The sequence below is a fragment of the Choristoneura fumiferana genome, chromosome 22 (genome assembly GCF_025370935.1).
Source record: "Choristoneura fumiferana chromosome 22, NRCan_CFum_1, whole genome shotgun sequence".
Classification (NCBI taxonomy): Eukaryota; Metazoa; Arthropoda; class Insecta; order Lepidoptera; family Tortricidae; genus Choristoneura; species Choristoneura fumiferana.
The window spans coordinates 406,214-431,275 of NC_133493.1; the positions used below are offsets into that span (position 1 = coordinate 406,214).

Consider the following 25,062-nt stretch of genomic DNA (forward strand, 5'->3'; position numbering starts at 1 on the left):
GTTAAGGTTAAGGATATTCAAATTAATTAATCTCAAAACAAATAGTCAGTACACTTAATGAGTGTTTAGGTGAGAGTATTGTTATGTAACTATGTGCAGTAATGGAAAAAGATACTTTCGAATGATATCCACACCGTACTCCACACTTGAGAAGATTCCAGAAACTATAGGTAAGAACTATAAAAATAACTCCGTTACATCGAAATCAGTTTTTTCGTTAGGGTGTTACAGTTTGAGAGTTTACGGGTGGTAGAACCTTGTACAAAATCTGTCAGGATCGCTACCACTGTCTTATTAAATCCTACCGCCAAGCAGAGCCTGCTGTGTTCCGGCGTGGAAAGTAAATCAGCCGGTAAAAATACTGATACAAATTCTTTCTATCTTATCCCTCTTGGCTCATCACGCATTTGTAATCCAGTGGTGGTGCCAGTGTCCATATAAGTGGTTGCTTTTCACTATATAATTATAATTATAAAATTACCTAGAGTCCTGGACGACCGAGCTGTGCTCGCTGTAGTTTTTTGCTAAAAGTTAAAAACACGTTTTGACACAAATAAGATCAAGCCAGGTCGATTAAATTGCTGACTTCCGACAAGCCCTACATATCAAATTTCATTGAAATCGTCAAAGTTTATGAGATCCCCGAAATATACAAAATGTATTCTATGAAAAATTACCGAAATTGTATTTCTGTTTTGACTGTAGAACAATTATTTATACCAATAGATCAAAAAAATTCAACGGTACGAAGGACCACGGTTTCTTACTAGATTTTAGTCAGTTTAAGTCAAATATTTTTATTGAATTTAGGCCATAACAGGCACTTACGATTTTTTTTTTTTTTTGTCTTAACTTGTGCTATAAAACTGTTTTTGCGATAGTGAAGTTGATAGATAACAATGTGATGGCAGCGAAAAAAGTATAGTCAGCAAAAAAAGCTCAAAAATTATCTTTTCAACAAATAGTTATTTCTGTAAGTTACTGTTTTTGTCAAACTTCCTAAATATCACGAGAAGCAACGTAACGTTATGCCGAGCCGAGGTGTTGACACACATCTTTATCAGTAGTCAGAGCACACAGAGCCGTGTTTGTGCATTTATCTCGAGGTTGCTATGCATCGTTTGGAAAAGGATAAGCCGATGACAAAGTTCCAATAGATTTTAGCACAGGTAAAAGCTGCTACGCCTAATAATCAATCACCCTTCGCCTTCGTAAGATCTTATTTTTTACACACTTTTAATCACGATCTTTTTCACCGCTTCCTTCTGTCACATTATGGCATAAGACGAGGGTAGAAAGAGATGCTGAATGCGATCGTGAGCGCCGCCCGGGCGATAAGTTTAGACTTGCTAGAAAAATCGTTCAAGTTGCATTAAGTACATTGCGAGGCCGTAAAGCCAACGAGTTTGTAGTGGTCAATCGAGCGCCGCAATGTAATGCAACTTGCACGATTTTTACAAGCTTTTATTTAGTTTCACCTGTCCCGTTGTCTGTCTATCTGTCTGTCTTTAATCAAATCTTGCAAGTTCAATTCGACCAACTTCCAGTAGTTGGATTGCCTTGAAATTTGGTATACTTATGTAAATTGCGTGATAATACAATAATCTCGTAGTGACATCCTGGTAGTTTGGCCAGGATCGTCTTCAAAGGACGGAACTCTTCAACGGTCAATGGCATCGACTTGAAAGGTATCCAAATGTGGTTTGGTTGACAGACAATACAAGAACAGTTAGCAAAAAAAGAGGTTGTATTAAAAATGATATGAAAACTTATTTCTTGCAAGTCTAAACTCGGTTAGGCAATATGGCTAATGTGTGGAGAGACTCGACTCGATCGTTGTGGCTCACGTATCAAATTATCGGTCCTTTTATTTTTCCATTGTAGTGTATCTTGTTTCTGATGTCCTTTAAATCGTTCAAAGATTAATGTTTTGTTAACTGTTATTTTCATATGTTTTATGTACAATAAAGAGTTACAATACAATGCAAATGGCAAAGTTTAAAAAGAATAATGGACAAAACACATATCTAATGGTTATTAGATATTATAAGACATTTATTCCAATAAGCAACTATTACAAAAATAACTTAGTCAAATAACTCGCCCCTAGTCATTCCCGGTGCAAAAGTGCCCATAACGCTCGCGGCATTTCCTCGTTGAATAGGCTATGGACAGCCTTTGCACCAGAAATGATTCGGAGCGAGGGTCCTCCCCTTTTTGTCTGACATTATAATGTAATTTTCTTAGGAATTGACAAGTTTATTGGGTTGTTATAAAATAAACCTAATTGGTTACATAAATAAAAGTAAAGTGTTAAGTACAAAGGCGGACTTATCACTGCAGGGATCTCTGCCAGTCAACCTTTGAGTGGTAGAGGAGCAATAAAAAAAAACAAGGATCGACAAATAGAGCAAAACATTTGAATAAATATAAATGCAATTATGTAAACCTCAAATACCTACCTATAATTAATACCTTTAATTATAATCTAAATGCGTGTCGGACTCGCACACCGAGGGCTCCGTATAAATCAGTCTTAGCAGAATCCCTCTCCTAAGCAAAATGTAAGCAGTTTGGGGTAATTTCAGATGGTTTCCGATAGACAGAGCATATTCTCCATAGTTCTTTTGGCAACATCTTTTATACTTCAACCTAATTTTTTGTGCCACAGAACCATTGAAGATGACGGAAACCGTGCTGGAGCCAGGGAAGGTGATAAAGCCGGTGATCAGCCACGAGGAGGTCAAGCTGCTGGCTGAACGGCTCTATGGCATATCGGTGCTGGAACTGACTGAGCTGAATGGGTAAGAAATAGTTTCGAGAAATACAATCGAAGTTCGTATCGTACCATTCCTCTCTCACTCTCGTATTAAATAATAGTTACTGTATACTGTTCACTTTTGCGTCATAAGGTGGACAATCCGGTGGTACTAGGCAAATTGCATTTATTTGTGCCAGACAAATATATAAGTGCGGCAACTCGCAAAGGGAGGCGTCCACGCAACCTTTTCACCCTGGTGAACCAAACTAGGACCCTGCAAGCTGGCATGCACCTACCGCTAGGGCTGTTGGGTTGATAAACGAGTTCCTGGCACAGATCCGGGAGGCCGACGTATTTGCAGATAGCTGGCCAACCCTCCTATGTAAATTCAGGCGCTTTTTAAATAGTCGTAAGCCTCTAGTGTAAGTTTATCTTTATATTTTTCATCTGTATTTTCTAGTTATAAGTTTACTCGCTTGTGGACGTTTTGGTTTTTACTGTAAGTCCACAAGATAATCTTTTTTATAAATAAATAAATAAATAAATAGTAGTATCAGCGGGATGGCAAGATACGAAGATATAATTCTACGCAGACGGAGTCGCGGGTAACGGCTAACATATAATAATAATATAGAAAGAAAGAAAGAAAGAAGACATTTATTCAATGAACTAAAATAATTTCCTTGCTCACCCGCGACCTTACGATAGCTAAGCTTATGCAAAATATGCGTGTTCAATGCAGTTCCTCCACCTCCACACTGTAAGAACACACACAAATCACACAAACCCATCACCACCACCACACTACACTGACGCGTTTCGAACTCAACCAGAGCTCATCTTCAGAGTGACACAACCGTACACCATGCTACCAGTTGTTAGACTAACGAACCACAACCACCGTTTTAACTTGTCACTGTAACTCCCAAGTACCCACATACACAGAACACAGAACACAGAAGACACATATACAGCATAACTTACACAAATAAACCAAAATAATAATAAATTACAGAAAAACACATGCAAACAGTCTAAATACATATACACAATTTTGTGTGTCCCGCGAAAAGTAAAACGGTCGCTGACTCACCATTATGCTGAAGCGTTAGACGCCTGCGCAGCGCTGATATCATTGAATACCATCGCTAACTTCCCTTGTGTCCTCAGCTACGATGACAAGAACTACAAAATCATCGAGGACCCCAACATGAAGAATCCTCTCATCACGCACCACAGCCCGCACGGTTACGTGCTCAAGATTATGAACTCCATGGACTCGCAGAATAAGGGCATCGTGGAAGCTCAGAACGAAATTATGAACCTCTTGAGTGAGTATTTTAACAAGACTGTCAAAAGTTCTAAAATTTAAAACGTTTATTCTGCAAGTAGACCGCAAATTCTCTTTTAGATGAAACTTTTTTAACAAGCAGCGCTTTCGGAAAGTCCATCATTGTAAAGAAGAATGCGCCGCAAGAAACTTGGCAAAAAGTAATTTTCTCAAAATGCTTATCTATTCATCATCAACTGCTGGCTCCCAATGAGCGCTGTTGCGCCCTGTCCTCGGCTCGACGCATCCTACTGAACACTGACAACAACAACAACAAGTCATCATCTACATCTATTTGTCACTTCTACTTGTCAGCTGTGGTGGCCTGTAGTTGGACAAAATGACCTCTCAAGCCGAGGATCGCGGGTGCAAACCCGGGCTCGCCCCTCGTGAGTTGTAGAAAATTTATGTGCGACATACTTACTTACAAATCGCAAAACATAACGCTTTTGACTTTATGACAAGTTTCTGTCATCACATTTTTCATGGCAATGATGGTCTTTCCGAAAGCGCTGGCAAAGAATTGAGAATAAAGATAAATGTAGTGCAAAAGAGCTCTTATATGTTTTTTTTAAATTGATCTAATACTTTTTGGTATCTTTTCATTTCGTCAAAGTTTTTTTACCAATGACTTATTTCACAAATGTTTAATTTGCCAAATGAATTATATTCTAAAACTTTAAGTACTAGATAGATATAGATAGATACATTTCAATAGAACCCTATAGGTCAGGTTAGTTCATATAAATCCTGAAACATTTACATTTTCAGAATAAAATGCATTTGGCCAAGTAGAACATTTGTGAAACAATTTAAAAAAATGTTTTGGTTAGACATTAGTGAACCATACTTTTTATTGATTAGACACACGCAACGTGACATGCCCCAAGCCTGTCCGGAACGTGTACGGACACTTCTACTCCGTGGAGACCCTGTCCGGCAAGCAGCACGCCGTCCGGCTGCTGGAGTTTGTTCCGGGGGCGTTGCTCAAGGACGTCCCGCGGAGCGAAGCGCTCATGTACCAGCTTGGAGAGTTCGTCGCCAACTTGGATAACAAGCTGCAGGTGCGTTTTTGAGATTTAAGTAGTATTTATTTAATAACATTTGAAATTCACCTCGAGCTTTGCGGTGAGGGAAAACATCGTGAGGAAACCTGCACAAACCTGCGAAGCAATTCAATGGTGCGTGTGAAGTTCCCAATCCGCACTGGGCCCGCGTGGGAACTATAGCCCAAGCCCTCTTATTCTGAGAGGAGGCCTGTGCCCTGCAGTGGGACGTATATAGGCTGGGATGATGATGATGATGAATAGAGGCTGCTTTCGACTCTCACACTAGGTTCATCATAATCATCATCATCACTATCATATCAGCTAAAGAACGTTACTGTTGAAAAAGAGGTTAGTTCCGATTCGCCGGATTCTTGTTTCGTCGGATTCTTGCACCTCATGTCATTACACCTCGTAACGTTGGTCAGTACCCACCTTAACATCTCGCGGTGTCGGTTCGATTCGGTGTGAATGGTGTGATAGGTGAGTATTTCTCAAAAAGTTGTCCCGTCATGAAATTGTCAAGAAATGATAGTCAAGGCGTTTTTTTCTTGCGTTTGTTGTCGGGGGTTTTTTATATTTAAAATTTAAGTTTTAATTTTAAATTACTTAGTTAATTTCATAATCATCATCAATCATTCATTCAGCCGTAGGACGTCCACATTTGGACACGTTGGCAGCGGCCTGCATCCACCTAACCCGCGGCTTTAACCAGGTCATCCGTCCATCTTGTTGGTGGACGTCCTACGCTGCGCTTGCCGATCCGCGGTCTCCACTCGACAACTTTTCGGCCCCAACGGCCATCTGTTCTTTGATAATGAGTAAGCTCGGGATATGAGGATGAGTCACAAACTGCACTTTTCTAAAAAAGCGAATGCTGCATAAATTAAGCGAACGATAACCTAACCTAACCTAACCTAACCTAACCTAACCAAAAAAAAGTTGGAAAAGCGACTTTGTCACTTCAAAGTTCAATATCTCAAAAACGGCGATTTCACCGATTTTGACGAAACATATTATGTCTAAGAACCATCGCTAGAAAAACTAATTTCAAATAAAATTATTCATGTGTGTTTGTGTGTGTGCATGTGTGTCTGTCTGTGACACCGTAGCTCAAGTGGGTGGACCGATTTGAATGCGGTTTACTTTATTTGAAATCAGGTTTACTAGCGATGGTTCTTGGACATGTTTGATCAAAATCGGTTTAGCCGTTTTTGAGATATTGAACTTTGAAGTGACAAAGTCGGGGGTTTTCAACTTTTTTTAGGTTAGGTTAGTTTGTAGCTATCACAGGTCTGTGGTAGGTATTTTTATTTCAGTTTGTGAGCAACGTAAACTAAACACCGTAAAGCTAAGTACACACGTAACGGACAGCACAATAGGTGGCCTTGCGCGCGCATTACAGGCAAAGCAAGTGGGACAAGGATGTACGATATGTTCACGTAACTTAATTATATTAATACATGTCGTTTTTTTTTTAGCAACTAAACTGTAACATCAGCCCAGCCTATATAAGTCCCAGTGCTGGGCACAGGCCTCCTTTCAGAATGAGAGGGCTTGGGCCGTATTCCCACGCGGGACCAGGGGGCTACGAAATTCAATAACCTGACCAACAAAAAGTTGAAAAACCCCAGAATTTGTCACTTCAAAGTTCGATATCTCAAAAACGGCGGAACCGATTTTGATGAGACATGTCTAAGAACCATTGCTAGAAAACCTGATTTCAAATTAAAAAAAAAACGCACAAATTGGTCCATCCGTTTAAGATCTACGGTGCCACAGACAGACAGACAGACACACATAGCGGTCAAACTTATAACACCCCTCTTTTTGCGTTGGGGGTTAAAACCGCATTCAAATCGGTCCACCCGGTTAAGAGCTACGGTGCCACAGACAGACAGACACACAAACACACAGACATACAGACACTAGACACACATAGCGGTTAAACTTATAACACCCCTCTTTTCGCGTCGGGGGTTAAAAATCGATGTTCGTATCGTACCTCCCTCTCACTATATTAGCGTCAACGAGACGATAAGATACGAAGTTCGACTTTTTTCTTTTCGTATAGTGGATAGTCATACACTGCATTGAATTGCTCCGCAGGTTTGTGCCGGGTTCCTCACGATGTTTTCCTTCACCGTAAAATCTCGTAACTATAACATGTTTTTGCTTGTTAGGTAATTAATTCTTAAAACAATTTACGACAAAATAATTAAAACTGCGTTAGACTTCATTATTTTAAAACGCGGGGATAGCGCCATCTAGGTTCGTATAGATAAACTACTAATGTTGCAGTATGCTGAATCCATTCAAGCGGAGTGTCGTGTGTCGTGTACTCAATACTTTGGCATAATCTCACTAGATGACTCTGTTCGGTCGTCAACAGATTATGAAATTAACCGATAGATGACGTTAGTTGTGAATAATCAGAATGATGATAGAATTTAGAAGATTCCGTTTTTTGACGAAACAGGATTAAGTAAATAAGAAAGTGAAAAGAAAGAAAGAAAGAAAGAAAGAAAACATTTATTCGTGACATTAAAAAAGACAGGCAACAATAATAAAAATAAAATAAAAAATTGTTACGTATGCATGTCACGAAATGGTCCCGAATCAGCATTCTGCCGATCTTGCGAAACGGCGCTGGTCTTCCTTTGGGACCATCTGGTCATTAAACATGAAAAAAAGTACAGCTAAGTGAGACCGATTACAATTTTTAGTTTAAGAATATAAAAATACTTTCCTATTTAAATAAAATAAAAGAAATACTAACATTACAAAATGGGTTGCCAGTATATAAAAAAAGAAATAGGCATAGGCCAGTCTCCTTTACCCTTCTCACTCCTAACAAAAGCAAAAGAAAAAAAAAAAAGAAAATAGAACAAAAACAAAACAACAAGCCAAAGACTACAGTATATATAGGGAGATAGACGGGTATCTCAGAACTTGTATTGGTTCGTATGGAAAGAGGTGCCATCTAGTTCTCATTGTTAAAGCTCGCGCCTATGCATGTGTACCTAGATATACATATAGATATGTATGTTTACGTATGCATAGCTACGTATAGATTATCAATATTACGCTATAGATAAAATTAGCGTCACGCGTCCTAGAGACTACATTAGTACCCAAACTTTTTTTGTGCAGGAAATGTCCTTAAGACTACTTGGTAGTCTCTAGGACATTTCCCGCACAAAAAAGTTAGGGACTAATGTAGTCTCTAGGATGCGTGACGAGTTAAGTAAAATGTTATTTTCAATAATGCACATGTTTAAACAAAAACATGTGCAATACTGAGAATAACAGATTGTGCCGAATAGAAGAAGACAACCAAGTTCACGGCACTTGGGCAATTTTATTATTAAAATCAGTACTTACCAAATGTTAATGTACCACGTTTTACTTTTTTCAATGGTCTACTTGCTACTATTTTGCTGAGATCTCTCTGCGCTATAAAGGGTATAGAGAAAGGGAAGTAAAGTTTTAATTCAGATTTATCAATTGCCATTTATTTATATCATGACAGGCTAGCAACCTGTCACTATTGTACCGTTTTTGTCAAACTTAACTAAACCTATAATTGCTAAAAGTGGTTCCGAAGCGGTAACGTTTCGTGTGCTCTGCCTACCCCATTTGGGAATACAGGCGTGACGTTTGTGCGTGTGTAATGGGCTATGTTTTGCAGTATTATAGTAGTTTATGCAACTGTATCGTAATAGAGGTCACATGAGTGTTTTAAGGCCTAATTACGTACAGTTGCATACAAATATTTTATCTACATCCATATATTAAATCCTCTATCATGTGTTCCGCGAACCCTTGAGAATGACCTGCATTGCAACGAGTACTAGGTATGTCTGCCCCACGACTTGCGCCCGGTGCGCGCCCGATGACGACGACCTGCGCCTGCTGGTGAACGCCCCGCTGCTGCACCTGTACTGTAACTGTAATGAATGATGTATGAAATCTCATTACGATATAGATTTCTGTATCCCCCGTGCTGTACTGCCGTGGTCATAATAGAATTCAATATCGTAATGATGGTCGTGGCTGTCGTAATCTGTGGTTTTGAACGCATAATGGAGGATATACTATATGGGTGTAGATAAACATACATTTGCAATGAGATTACTGGCTGTAATCAACTACATAAAATAAAAATCTATATTCTTACGCTAGAAAAAGGCGTTTATGCTCTAGCACGTCATGTTTCTGACTCCGTTTAAGTAACTATGAGATAGTCTCACGGTAGATTAATGTTCAAAATTAGATTGTAGCCGATTATTAGTGGCTTCATGTGCATGTCACATCGCGTAGCAACAATTTATAGCAAATTTTCACAATGACAATAATTCTTATTCTAAATATTACCTATTATGCATACACAATATTCGAAAAAGTGTCATCGTCTTTACCGGTTCTTAAAAAACTTTATCATGTATATTATGAACGGCCGTAAAATGTTTTACTTATTTACACACAAAAAATCAAGGAAACATATTTTTAAAGCAGTCTTTGAAATAACATCAACTGTATCAGATAAATCAAAGTTTTATTGTCGTATTTTAACTACAGAAATTTATGTTATGTATGTATGTATGTTTATACCTTCAAAATTTTATTCACATTCCTCTTATAGTTTCCAAGTAAAATGCCTGTGATGTGACAGGGACGAACAATAAGGGTTCCATTTTTGGAATTTTACATTGTTACCGCAACATATTTAGAATAACTAACTAAGAACTAACTAAGATCATATGGACGTAGAGTTCGAAATCTAAACTAATAAAACTAGGGACTGTAGATTTGGCAAACTGATATAAATCTGATAATAATCCAATCATTTGGCAGTTACATCCTGTTCATCCTCGCCAGGGTCATCTCCGTAGAAGGGAATTTCTCAAAAGTTAATGGCAAACACAAAAAAACTACACAGTTGTTTAATTTCAATGACAATGCGTTTTTATAATAGACAACACCTAATGCTGCAGCCAGAGTCGTCTGCTCATGACGGAACTCCTTAAAGCACAAATATGAAATTTTACATGTACGTTCAGTTTTGATGTAGGTATACATGATTTTATGAGACACTAAAATATATAACTAAAAAGATGAAAATAAATTGAAATAAAAAAGTTCTCGGAAACAAGCAATTACTTAAGTTGTTAAGAAAGTTACACTATCCCTGACTGACACAGACTACTTTTTCTCCGAAAAAATGCAAAATTTCCGCGGATAAAAATAATTGAATACAAATCCGGAGTTGATTTTCAAAATTCTTTCAAAGATACAATGCCTCTCATTGACAATTAAGAATGTTATAATAGAACAAAATAGAAATTCATGTCCCGCAGAAACTTTACAATTTCTCGGGATTAAAGTAAAAAAATAGTGTAGCTTTCTATCAGTTAAGTTTTTTTGTAAATCGAACTAAAGATTTACATCTATCCCGCGGGAACTTTGCGAGTTCCCTAGATTAAAGAAGCCTGTTTCACATTACAGGGACAGCTGTGTGGCTGTGTACAGAATTAACTTATTCTTATCCCGAGGAAAAATGAAATGAAAGGAAATGCGTAACTATTTTAACAAGACAGACAGACAGACAGACAGACAGACAGACAGACAGACAGACAGACAGACAGACAGACAGACAGACAGACAGACAGACAGACAGACAGACAGACAGACAGACAGACAGACAGACAGACAGACAGACAGACAGACAGACAGACAGACAGACAGACAGACAGACAGACAGGACAGACAGACAGACAGACAGACAGACAGACAGACAGACAGACAGACAGACAGACAGACAGACAGACAGACAGACAGACAGACAGACAGACAGACAGACAGACAGACAGACAGACAGACAGACAGACAGACAGACAGACAGACAGACAGACAGACAGACAGACAGACAGACAGACAGACAGACAGACAGACAGACAGACAGACAGACAGACAGACAGACAGACAGACAGACAGACAGACAGACAGACAGACAGACAGACAGACAGACAGACAGACAGACAGACAGACAGACAGACAGACAGACAGACAGACAGACAGACAGACAGACAGACAGACAGACAGACAGACAGACAGACAGACAGACAGACAGACAGACAGACAGACAGACAGACAGACAGACAGACAGACAGACAGACAGACAGACACAGACAGACAGACAGACAGACAGACAGACAGACAGACAGACAGACAGACAGACAGACAGACAGACAGACAGACAGACAGACAGACAGACAGACAGACAGACAGACAGACAGACAGACAGACAGACAGACAGACAGACAGACAGACAGGACAGACAGACAGACAGACAGACAGACAGACAGACAGACAGACAGACAGACAGACAGACAGACAGACAGACAGACAGACAGACAGACAGACAGACAGACAGACAGACAGACAGACAGACAGACAGACAAAGACAGACAGACAGACAGACAGGACAGACAGACAGACAGACAGACAGACAGACAGACAGACAGACAGACAGACAGACAGACAGACAGACAGACAGACAGACAGACAGACAGACAGACAGACAGACAGACAAGACAGACAGACAGACAGACAGACAGACAGACAGACAGACAGACAGACAGACAGACAGACAGACAGACAGACAGACAGACAGGACAGGCAGACAGACAGAGAGACAGACAGACAGACAGACAGACAGACAGACAGGACAGACAGAACAGACAGACAGACAGACAGACAGACAGACAGACAGACAGACAGACAGACAGACAGACAGACAGACAGACAGACAGACAGACAGACAGACAGACAGACAGACAGACAGACAGACAGACAGACAGACAGACAGACAGACAGACAGACAGACAGACAGACAGACAGACAGACAGACAGACAGACAGACAGACAGACAGACAGACAGACAGACAGACAGACAGACAGACAGACAGACAGACAGACAGACAGACAGACAGAAAGACAGAGACATGGCGAAACTATAAGGGTTCCGTTTTTGCCATTTTGGTCCGGAACTCTAAAAACCGAACCCTTAAATGATCGCTATACAATGATCTGTCTGTCTTTTAAGATCCTTTTTCATCAGGGACATAGGGCTCTAAGCATAATTTTCCACACGGGACAATCTTCAATGTGGAGGTAGCATGCCGAAATTAATATCAATACTCAAACCTAGTGTGCAGTACCTTGAAGCTCTGTAAAAAATTACCTTCGAAATCAACCCAAACAAAAATATACCCTCATTAAAAAAGGTGTTTCCATACAAATTACCTACAAGTTGTTCCTAAAAACTTGAAATTTGGTATAAAGGTAGCTTTTATAGCAGTCAATCAAAAAAATCTGAAAATCTTATTTTTCAGTGACCAATATAAATACATTTTACTTAGGCGTAGGGTTGCTGTATTTTTGTTACATCTTAATTTTTACACTTAGAATTTTTTACCAAAATTAAGGCATGATGGCACATATTTTAAATGATGTTATCAAATAGAGTAAGTTAAAAGAAGCGTATTTTACTTGAAGAACTTTTCTCTGTAATCAAAAATGGCCGAAATAAAGGTACCCAGTGTTAAATTTTTGCAAGGAGCCGGGACTGAAATTTTTTGGCAAAAAGAAGTCATGATGACACATATTTTCAATGATGTTATCAAATAGAGTACGTTAAAATAAGCGCATTTTACTTGAACAACTTTTCTCTGTAATCAAAAATGGCTGAGATAAAGGTACCCAAAGTTTTAAATTTTTGCAAGGAGCCGGGACTTGGAATTTTTTTGGCAAAAGAAGTCATGATGACATATATTTTAAATGATGTTTCTGTATAGAATACGTTAAAATAAGTGTATTTTGTTAGACAAATTTTTCTCTGTAATTAAAAATAGCCAAGATATAGGGACCCAAAGTTTGAAATTTAGGTACAAGCAAAGCGAGCAGTGGTTAGTATGAATTGAGTCCACAACGCACGAGCCGAGCCGAGCGAGCGAAGCAAGCGTACCGCGGCAGCGGCCGGCGAATTGCCAGAACTGAATTAAGCCGTTAATCTTAGCTATTGTTGAAATGAAATGAAATAATTTATTTTGCTTTAGACAAGGTAATAAATGGTTTTATAAAAATGTGTTAAGGTGCAGTGACACATGTAACCAAAAACACTGGCATGAAAACATTAACTTATTAAATAAGTTCACTAAAAAGACAATTAATTTTGTAATATAAATAAATAATCTAAATTGAATAATAGTTATTAATTTATAGATCAATGTAACCCTGTGATAATGTCAATTATTATTTTAAATATTCATTAATTAAATAAAATGCTTTGTCTTTAAGCCACTGATATAATTAAATCTGAATTTACTCCTGGGCAACTCAGCTATGCTCTTAGGCAACTTATTAAATATTCGTATTGCCATTGGAAAACAGTTTCTGCAATACAAGTGTGTGTTAGTTTTAGGATAAATTAGTTTATTTGGGTATCTGGTATTAAAAAGGCACACTTGCTGTTTTGTTTTAGTGCTTTCGATGTAATTTGACAGTTACATATTTCAAAAATATATAAACAAGGGACTATCAGTAAATTCAACCGTTCAAACAGCGGTTTACAAGTAGTTAGAGGGGGGACATTACATATGCTACTTATACATTATTTTGGACCAATAAATACCCTATTAATGTCTACTGAATTTCCCCACAATATGTATTGATCCAACGTAGCCATGGTATGCTTTAGTGCTGTTTGTTCATTTGCAATTTTTGTAAGCCGCCAGTGTATAAGCAAAACAATTTATTTTATTTACTATACTCTGAACATGCGGTTTCCATGAACACTTATTATCTATATTAAATTATACTAGAAATCGTGCTTCGTTTGATTCTCTCATTATTTGATTATCATAATGATACAGTGATATTTTCAAAATAAGCCTTTCCATTTCGAAATTGTACATATGTAGTTTTATTTAAATTAACATTCAAATTGCTGTCCTTTTACCAGTTTATTATGATATAAACAGTTTTATTTATTTCAGTATTGTAAGTTTATTTATTTTACCTGTTATGATGATTGAAATGTCATCAGCAATGTTTGATTAAAATATAAGTTGAATGCTAATTTTCTTTCTTCTACTTCTATCTCATCTGTAGTTGGTCACAGTGAAAAGTACCCCTTTTAAAAGATGCTCATTTTAACATACTCTAATTATAACAATTATTTAAAATAGGGTTTATACTCACATAGAAAATAACATTGTTTTGATTTTAAGTCCTGGCTCCATAGTAATTTTACTTGAAAATTTTCTGTCCAAAATATGGCTATGTCTTTTTTGATTCCTGTTTTTACGCGTTTCAAGCAATAAAAAAAAATGTGTGGTTCCCCGCTTTGGTATAGTCTGACCAACTTTTCGTACATAATCTTCGGTGCGCGAGTCCGACTCGCACTCGGGTTAGTTTTTTTATATTTTATTGAGGCTTTGGTACACATGATCAGCCTTATTGGGAGAGAGACTCCAGGCCAAAGAGTATTGTAATGTATAGGAATCTCCAGGCATAATAATGATGTGATACGATGGCTGTGACGCCAAAAACATTGATCAAATAAAAATCCTCTCAACAACGGTTAATGATTAATTATTAACCTTTTAAATACACTTAGAATGTATAACTAGCGATATAATTCGCCTTTGCCAAGCTTATAGTTCAATATTTCACGAGACTGAAAACTCAATCTTACAATTGGAAAACTATTTTATTAGAATGGTTTTATTTACCTTTTCCACTTCTTGTCATGCATCCCGGCACGCAGCAAACGAGAATACATATTTTAACAAATACGTTAGTAGTGAAATAATTAAATCAAATTCTATCTCGTCTCGACAAAAAATCGAAGGAGCCGAAGGCTCAAGTCGGCTCACCTCAACGAATTAATGGAGGAAGCACTAAAACACTTTAATTAATTAACAATTCACTCAAATAAAGGCAACGAAAGGTTGGAAAACTGTAACAACAAGTTTTCTTTAAAACTGCCGACCGACATTTTGTATTTTTTACCGAAGGGAAAAGCAATGGCGGAATCGACAGATACGGTAAAGTAGGTACGATTAGGTAAGCAATGTTACTAGTAAAATGTTCTCTGTTCTTTACAAATTGCTTGAGAAAGTTTAATGAATCTTTGAATAAAATGTTTAATTATTAAGAATGAATGTTTAATATGATATAAAAACATATTGATGTACTTTCACTTATATTGGTTATGGCAAGAAAGCAGAATTTATAGGTAAGTTATTTTAACAAGGAGCGCTAGATTTCGCTAGCTTCTATGCAAATGAGGAACCTGCATACTATTGAGAAGAGACCATAGCGTGCAAACAAGCGATTGATTCGCCAACCAAATTGCGATTTCTAAAACTTATTCGACTAAAGAAAGATACAAAGTTGATATACATCAATATTCTTCGGTATCCCAAATAGTAAAGAAATGTGAATATAAAGTATCAGTACAGTTGCCATGAAACAATTTGTGTTTCAAATAAATAAGGCCGTGCAACCATGTGATCAACATTATATAGCCTAAAAAAAAACCAACAGTGTTAAACAGCTAAGAAAACAGACAGGTATGCAGTATTATTATAATTTTGTCCTCCAATTTGATCTATCCCATCATGTTTAATTTAATTTTAATTTTAATTTTACAGGTTCCCAATTGGATTTGTCCCTAAAAAGCGCAATACTAACAATAAGCATTCTCAACTAGCAATCCGAACAACATCCATAGCAAAGTAGATGGGCCGCAAACAAAAAGGTACCTACTCTTATTGCTATACACATAACCTCACATAAACTAAATGCAACTGGTGTCATGTGCTAAAGTTTCTTGTTTTTGCTGATGTTCGTGCATATGTTTTTTAAGTTTTGTTTTAAAGCTACATACACTTCGCAGGTCCCTAATTGGCGGTGGGATGTTGTTCCAACACCTAGTTGCTACATATCTAAAACTACCTCGAAAGGCAGCAGAGGCGTGGCGTGCTGTCAACAACTGCACACTACACTGGCGAGCTCCGCGTGTTTTGTGGCTAGCAGACCAGGACAACTTCTCGTAAAGATATGTTGGGGACTTGTGCTTCAACACTCCAAAGAGGAGGCAGGCAAGGTGCAGCTTTCGCCGGTGTTGCATTTTAAGAATTTTATATTTATTTAAAAATGGAGTAACATGGCCCCTCAATGGAATGTTGAAGCAAAAGCGAGCACACGCATTTTGCACACGCTGAACAATCCTTTTTGTTTTTGCAAGGAGACGTGGACCAAACACCGAATCCATATAATTCAATTTTGACAAGATCAAGGTCTCCACCAGCTGTATGCGCAATTTTTCACTTATAAATGGTCTGATTCTGTACAACACTTTAAGTTTATAAAAACAATGTCCAACCGATCTCGCTATATGTTTCTCATAACGTAATCCACAATCCATCAGCAGACCTAAGTTACGCGCTTCATATACACGCTCAATAGGCTTGTCCCTTAGCATAACTTGTGTCATGCTTGAGTTATTAAGGGTGATTAGCTGCTGCTTACTGCCAAAGATTAAATACTTGGTCTTGTCAGGATTAAGTAACAATGAATTATCTAAAGCCCATGCAGAAATACTAATGAGGTCTTCATTGAGCTTCTCTATTGCACTATCAATCTCAGATGGCCTGCATGAGATATACACTTGTATGTCGTCTGCGTATATATGATATTTACAATGCTTGATGCAAGTCTTTATGTCGGCAGAATACAAGATAAACAGGATTGGTCCGAGTATCGATCCCTGTGGCACTCCTCTAGCGAGCTGTACCTTGTCAGAGACTTGAAAGGAACCATCAGCAAGACACAGCTTTACATACTGACTACGGTTGTTGAGATAACTGTCGAACCATTTCAATGCATTATGATCAAATCCATAGTAGCTCAACTTAGACAGCAACAAATCAATATTTAGACAGTCAAATGCCCTGGAAAAGTCAAGCAATACCAACAGTGTACACAATCCCTTATCTTGAGAACACAAGATGTTGTCTGTAACATCAAGCAAAGCAGTTACCGTGCTCCGCCCCCTTCTAAATCCAGACTGCACATCTGGTAACACATTGTTGTTCTCAAGGTAATCGGTTAACTGCAAGCACACAGTCTTCTCCATTATTTTTGACAAACAAGGTAAAATGCTGATAGGCCTAAGTTCGTTCAGCTCAGATGGGTGTGACGTTTTAGGGAGAGGACGCACAATTGCTATTTTCCAGATGTCAGGGACAGTTGAGGTTAATATAGAGGCATTAATCACATCTTTTATTGTTTCAGTAGTGTATGGAAATGTCAATTTTAACATTTCCAAGTTAATGCCATCACAACCTTCAGCATTTGATTTGAGATTTCTTATAATTTTTTCTATTTTATCTGTAGTGACTGGTTCCAAATGAAAAATTGAATCACCATACCTCCGAAATTCAAAATAAGACAGCTGTGATATCTTAACTTTAGAGGTGGATGGTAAATTTACAAAATGCCTATTGATAGCATTGGGATCATTGAAAATAGTAGGTAATTCTGTATCATTTTTAGGCAATATGGTAGATCTAAGGTTTTTCCATAACAACTTAGGTTGATGTAAGTTATTATTTATATTATCCTTAAAAAAGGCTGTTTTTTCATAAAACAGTGCTCTGCTGACGGTTGATTTCAAGTCCTTATAGTACTGTTTCTTACTGTTCAACTTAGTTCTCCTGTATTCTGCCGCGGCTTTATCACGCAAACGCATCATGAGCTTAACAGTGTCTGTAATCCAGGGGGGAGTGCGAGCCCTAATTACCGATGACTTAATAGGGGCATGGACATTAAACAACTCAACAATTTGTTGGTTAAATGTGCTGACCATATCATTCACATTACTGGAGAACTCCATCCATTCTACTTGTTGCAAATCATCATCAAAATTATCCAACTGCACATCCTTCAATGGTCTATAGGTTATAGAATATGGTTTTGGCTTGTCACGTTTAATATTAAACTCACAAACCACTAGACAGTGACCACAATGAGAGCCCACATGTGCTACAGTGACTTTCCTTGAAAACAGGTCTGTGCACACTACATCAAGGAGCGTCTGACTGGTATTTGTATAATGTGTGGGCTCCGATACCAACTGTGACAAGCCAAAACTGGATATGAAGTTGTGAAATCCTGTAACTTTTGCATCACTATTGTTTAGTAAGTTGATGTTAAAGTCCCCCATTAACACCAGACCATCATACCTTGAGATGGAACTAATTGAGTCAGAAATGGCATCAAAAATAGGTCAATGTCCATCCAAGGCGGTCTATATGCTGTCCCTATAACCAACTTCTTTCCGTTGAGTGTTAAAGTAACCCACATCTGTTCAACAGATCTGTGCAGCGGATCTACTGGGTGAGGCCAGGTGCGAGCTCGAACATCACGTTTTATGTAAAACCTACGCCTCCACCACGCGAACGTGTGCCCTGAGGTCGAGGGGTATGCCGGAGTGTGAAACCAGGAAGTACGGGCGCCCGCCCCTCCTCCCCCCGCCCTAAGCCAAGTCTCATTAATAGCCAGCAAATCAATATCCTGACTGACGCCAGCCGCTATGAAGTCGTCATGATTCGTACCAAGTGAACCTGCATTGTACAAACCTATCCTGAGATGTTTATGAACCATTGTAAAAATAATGATTGTGGATTATACGCAGAGAACTGAGGATATACATGGAACAAAGAAAGGAAACCCAATAACAAATAGGTACAAAAAATAAACTATCCAGTTGTACATGTGACACGCTACCCATATAGAAAAGTAGTATAAATAGAAAAACAATGAAAATAAAAAAGTACATGTCTGCAGTATTCATGCATAATATAATGCAATGGTTCTAACGCGCACCATTGCGAAAAACCTGGGCAATGTCATCGACCGAGCGGATGCGATGGGCAGGCGCATCCCTGTCGTGACGTACGTACACACGACCAGCCATCGTCCACGGGTAACGCCAGTCCAACCTCCTGCACTCCTGCCGCGCACTGTAGAACAGTGACCGGTTCAGCCTGGTGAGTCGCTCGTTCACGTAGAACCGAGTGGGCGACCCGGGCAAACCAAAGTCCGCCGTGTCCGCGCCCCGGCGCACCCTCGCGGCACGCAGCAGGTCGGCGCGCGGCGCCCGGCGGGCGAGGCGCACGACCAGTGGGCGCGGGCGCGGGCGCTCCGCACCGACGCCCGCGTCCCCGGCAGCGCCGCCACCCTCCGAGACGTCCCGTGACCGCCGAGGCGCCCCCACACGCTCCGCAAAAACGATGTCACGCTCGTCCAAGGCCACGCCGAGCTTCCTCGCAACCAAGCCCACGAGATGCGATCCACTCTCGCTGGCTGCCTCCGGGATCCCGGATATCTCCAAGTCGCCGAGGAGGAGGTCTTGGTCACGGTCATTGAGCTCAGCCTTGAGCTCCGCAACGGTGTTGGCCAGATGATCGCCAGCGCCGTCACCTGCTCTCTCCTCGGTGCGCGCCTCGAGGCGGCTAATCCTGTCCTCGACGGCCTCGAACCTCGCCTGAAACCCACTGAAAGAATTGCGCATTTCAGCCATATCGCGCCGCAGACCAGCCATCTCCTCCCTCATGGCTGCTACATCCAGGCGGAACATACGGATCTCCTTGGTGAGGTCCTGAACAGGCGACGGCTCCGCGGACCCGGCTCCCTCCGGCTCACTGCCCTTGACCGGCGTATCGGTGTTGTCGCTCCGTGGCACCTGCACCCTGCACGCCGGACACATCCACGCAGATGATATGCGTGCATCAAGCCCCAAGTTCACACACACCCTGTGATAAACGCAGCTGCATTTTTTGCACTTAGCGCCATCTGTCGGGTTATTTGTGATGAACTTGCCACAACCTGCACACTTTGGCTGTGTGGAAGCAGTATTCTTAGGCGGTGGCATTGTGTTTTCTCACTATCTTTATTTACTTTTTTTTTTTACACTGGTGGGTACTATCCACACAAAATGTTTCGCCTATTTTTATTAGTTTTAAGATTAGGCCTATTTAATTTATTATTATTGTCTAATAACACTACTTGCACTTTATCGTATTGTATATACTGTCCGATAACAATAAAGAAAGTTTTAGATTATTGTTTGTGTATTTTTAATGTTTTGACACAAAAAACAACTTGTTGTCGGTTCACTGTCCAACTACCTAAGTGGATACCTGATGCTTCCTGTGGTCGTCAAGCTACGTATACAAGTTGCTTTAAAAATTTGTAGGTAAGTCTAATTATGTCGCCATAAGATACCAAAAAGATACTCAAAAATTATTAAAACTTTTACTCTAATACCTTAAAAATAAAGCGTATGTTCCGATATTTTTGACTACATTGGTCGCTCCGAAATATCTGATGGGGACTGTACCTACTTCTAATGATCGGGTTGGCTTAAAATTTTGTACCGGATACGTAAATGCCAATGCAAGTACAATTTCAATAAAGAAAGTGTCAAAAAGAATATCTGTCTGTTTATGCCGGGAAATGCTCCGAGGAGTTATTCGGGTTGATCCACTTCCATCCTCACCTCACCATATAGATAGTTGGTAGTCTTCTATTGGCTGCAGCTGAAAATCAGTACAATACAATATGTACCTGATGCATGCTACCTACAAGTTTGCCCAAAAACAACATACAATTGAATTGAGACCTTTTTTGAAGTCGGTAAAAATAGAACTTGCCTTGTTGCAAAATCTTATTAATAGATGGCGCTGTTTCAATAATGTTGCAGAACTTCAGCCACTCGGGTCTGGCGGCGCGCGAGCACATCTGGATGCTGAGCAAGGTGCCCGAACTGGACAAGTTCAAGTACGTCATCAAGGATGAAGAGAAGCACGACCTGGCTGAAGAGGTAACATCTAACAGTGTTTTGTCCGCCTGGTAGAATATCTAGGACTCGTCATCCACTGCTGAACAAAGACCTTCCCCTTAGAACACTACAGTGAACGACGACTCGCCACTTGCATACACCGGTGCCCGTAACCGTAACTTTCACGATGTCGTCAGTCCATCTAGTGGGATGCTAACAAATGATTCCAAATACCCAAAAAATGTTCTGACATTTTTAAATTTGACCATTTAAACCAGATTAAAGTTATATCAACTTCAAATTTTGATTTTGGTAGGTTTGAAATAAAATCTAGTTGATTGAGTAAACGAGTGGTGTCAAGTTCAGTATGATCTTGCAAAATCTTGGTGAATCACATTTTGACAGTTTATAAAAAAGAATGTGCCTACAGGCAAATGTATGTTCTAGAAAGAGAGAAAAATATTGCGATGGGTGCAGGCTGATTCCAACAAAAGCAACTTGAGGTGTATGGGGGAGCCCTACCTATGTCCAACAGTAGACGTCCAACGGCTGGTACGATGATGATGACAGCTAACAATAATGTCAAGCTTTTTAATATAAAACATAGAAACAGAACAAAAATTCAGCCCACAAATAATCTAAGATTTCTAAGTAATCCAAGAGAGCTCAGGGGCAACATTGGTACCCACAATGTGTAGATATCTCAAATCAGACCCTGTGCTAATTTCAGGTAATCGAGGAGTTCAAATACGCCGTGGTACCCAAGCTGGATGAGCTGGAGCGAGGAGTCATCCATGGGGACGTTAATGAGATGAATGTCATCGTGGGAACCAAGCCGGGCGCCAGGTACCTACTGAGCTAGACTTTAACACACAGTTATTCTGGAGACATTAGCGGGTTGTAAAAAGCGGAAGCCAGAGAAAGAGCTCAAGATGTGAATATCATGAATATCATGGGACAATAATGGTGCCAAGTATTAGCACCAATTGAAATAGTCTCAAACGTAGCAAAGCTTGTACTTGTACTATGGGTAGGCAACGGTTAAACATACTTATAAAGATGGACAAATACATACTGGTACTAGAATTACGAATAATTCGTAGACTAGAATTGAGGCTGAAGGGAGGTGGTGTATTTGCGTATGGGTATTGTACAGTCGCACGGGTGTACACCACTCAGTACATTCAAAATTTGGTAAATCGAATATAGATTTATAAATCGAATACCAAATTCTCATTATTGTTTTATATTGAATATTACTGGAGTGTTACTGCCCCACATGAAATGCCAGCCTATAATTTAGTTAGCTAGAGTTGGTCCAAATCAAGTCTCCAGAATTGCCCTGTGATTGCTAGATGTAGGCCGTGACCTTTGAGTTCACTATATTTTGACCCTTTTTTAACCCCCAACGCAAAAAGAGGGGTGTTATAAGTGTGTGTGTGTGTGTGTGTGTGTGTGTGTCTGTCTGTGGCACCGTAGCTCTTAAACGGGTGGACCGATTTGAATGCGGTTTTTTTTATTTGAAAGCGGGTTTTCTAGCAATGGTTCTTAGACATGTTTCATCAAAATCGGTCAGGCAGCTGGTAGTTTGCGCCAGAGCAGAGCGCCACCCCACCACCCCCCACACCAGAGTAGACAGCGCTATTGAGTAGGCAGTTCTATTAAGTAGCAGCGCTATTGAATAGGCGTCACAGCGTAATGTACGCTACAGGTTAAGATAAACGTGCGGTGCGATCAAACCGCTGCTTTAAAAACGGTGATGGCACGGAATCGCAGTGACGCACCGTATGCGCAGCGTTTTTATCGCGTGCTCTTCACACCGCTGCTTAAAATACGGAATCGCAGTGACGTGCCGTATACGTCAGGACTTTACCGAACAAAAGTCTTGTCGTTTACGGCCCGTCACTGCGATTCCGCACCGTTTGCGTATTTTAAGCAGCGGTGTGGAAAGCTTGCAAAAAAACGGGCTGGTGCGTTACTGCGATCCCGTGCCGTCACCGTTTTTTAAGCAGCGGTTTGGTCGCACCTTAAGCCGGTGTACAAACTACAACTCACACCCCTCATACCCTGACCATTCTTGTGCCGCCAGGGCTCTGAGCTCGTCCGTGTTGAAGGTCTGCTGTCAGATTCTGGAAGGCGTCATGCTGAGGTAAGCCAAGGTGGGTATGTGGTAATGTGGCCTTGGCTTGCTTCACATGTCACTAATATCTTTGCGGAGGAAAAGGTCCATTGATGTGGACGTCCGCAAAGTAACTCCTAAATTAATTTACTAAAACCTTTGCGAGTAACGTCTAATTCTCAGCTGATGGTAGAATAGATGGAACTTTAGCATAAACGTAACCTGCATAGGTCCTTCATTTTTGGGTATGCTGGCTTAAGGAAGCGGTTTTGAAAATGATCAGAATGTCTATTGCGTAACGTTTCTGACACTCTCGATCACAATCAAATTACAGTTTTCGCACAAAACTGTTATTTCATTGTGATCGCGAGTGATAGAAACATTAGACAATACGGCCCTTGGATTTTGGAAATTGATTTTAATGGGTGATGCTTTGTGGGCGATTTGGAAATAGTCTGGTGCTGCTTAAGAATAAAGAAGGCTTGCCTCCTCGGAGTAAATTTAGGTCTAAATTATATCAATGGCTTAAGGATGAAGCATTTAATTCAGTCAAATTATACTTAAAATAAATAATACTATGAAAATTATCACACAGTTTCACGGAAAATATTTTCTATCTCTAACGATTAATTTTAATTTTACATTTTATTAGTAATCATTATTTAATCGAGGTTGATAACATACTTATTAAATTTACTTTAGCTTAAAATAAGAATTCCGTTTTTTTTCCTTTTGAGGTTCGGAACCCTAAAAATGAATTGTAGAAATGGTTATTTTAGATTGCTCGGTATCACTAACTATAAGACCGATTTTACCATGTCTAAAGCAAAATGAACTATTTCATAAGCTTTTTCATTTCATTTTAGTTCCACTGACTACCGCATAACCGGCATCATCGATTTCGGTGACATCCAAGAGTCATACTACGTGTTCGAGCTGGCCATCGCCATGACTTACATGATGCTGATGAGCGGGGACCCGGCCACCGGCGGCCTCGTGCTCGCCGGCTACACGGTCAACCGACGGCTGCCGGACAACGAGTACCGGCTACTAAAGGCAAGGAAAAGAAGAATCATTTATATACACAAGGAAGAGGAAATGACTTAGAATAGAGCCTTGTGGTACTCCAAGCTACACTTGTTAACCATTGCCCATTGCACTTTTTCTATCGTAAACCTTGTCTAACTTAGGTAATCGTACTAAATGTATATTTTTACAAAAAGAAGACTCACTGACTCATCAATATCTTAATCTTTTGGACCTAGAAAGCTGGTTTTTTTCACAGTTGGTTATTATTTTGACGAACAAGGAAAAATTGTAATTCAATTCTTAGACGGGTGTAAAGGGGGTTGAAAGTTGTATGTATTCCTCGTTTATGAAGCTAGCTAACTTTGTTTTAGGCTAACAATCAGAGGAAAAGAAACACGTAAAATACCACTCTTGAAGGGGTGAAATGTGAAATGGAGATTTTTTAATTTGAAACGTGCACCACCAGCCTAAAAATATCTGTATTTACATAGAACCCCCCAAAAATCAATTAAAATACAAAAAAAATTCGTAGAAAATAAATCTATGAGCGAAATCAAGGGAAAAAACTAGTTTGGAAAGCGAAAATCTTAAGCCTTAACTAAATCGCACTCAATTTCCAGACCCTGGTGTCAGCGCGCCTGGTCCAATCCCTAGTCCTGGGCGCCTACACCCTCGCCCACGACCCGTCCAACAGCTACGTCAGCTCCACCGAGAAGGCCAACGGCTGGGAACTCCTGCGCAAGATCCGCAAGAGCCAGCTCAAGGCCGACCAGGCCGATCCGACTGACTGGAAGACCATTGCGAACGAGTATCTTACAAGGAGCTAGGAAGGTTTAAAAAACAGTTTTGACAACGCTCGAC

At 39.8% G+C, this 25,062-nt stretch overlaps 2 protein-coding genes and 1 long non-coding RNA gene across 4 annotated transcripts; 2 read left to right on the forward strand and 1 right to left on the reverse strand.

Annotated features, from left to right (window-relative positions):
- Positions 1–25,044, forward strand: LOC141440578 (hydroxylysine kinase-like). Its single transcript, XM_074105136.1, has 8 exons — positions 1–170; positions 2,672–2,804; positions 3,932–4,092; positions 4,956–5,155; positions 20,976–21,095; positions 21,784–21,899; positions 24,039–24,228; positions 24,822–25,044. Exons 1-8 carry the CDS (start codon positions 92–94, stop codon positions 25,026–25,028), a joined length of 1,206 nt encoding a protein of 401 aa, XP_073961237.1. The 5' UTR covers positions 1–91; the 3' UTR covers positions 25,029–25,044.
- On the forward strand, positions 15,539–18,671 carry LOC141440293 (uncharacterized). Of its 2 annotated transcripts, XR_012452682.1 has the most exons (4): positions 15,539–15,777; positions 15,859–15,965; positions 16,104–16,313; positions 18,586–18,671. It is a non-coding gene; the product is annotated as an uncharacterized lncRNA (long non-coding RNA). The 2 variants fall into 2 exon arrangements; XR_012452681.1 differs by lacking the exon at positions 18,586–18,671 and having other exon boundaries at positions 16,104–18,486.
- Positions 19,014–20,392, reverse strand: LOC141440577 (uncharacterized). The gene has a single exon (XM_074105135.1). It carries the CDS (start codon positions 20,142–20,144, stop codon positions 19,086–19,088), a length of 1,059 nt encoding a protein of 352 aa, XP_073961236.1. The 5' UTR covers positions 20,145–20,392; the 3' UTR covers positions 19,014–19,085.
- Positions 25,045–25,062: the final 18 nt, after the last annotated feature.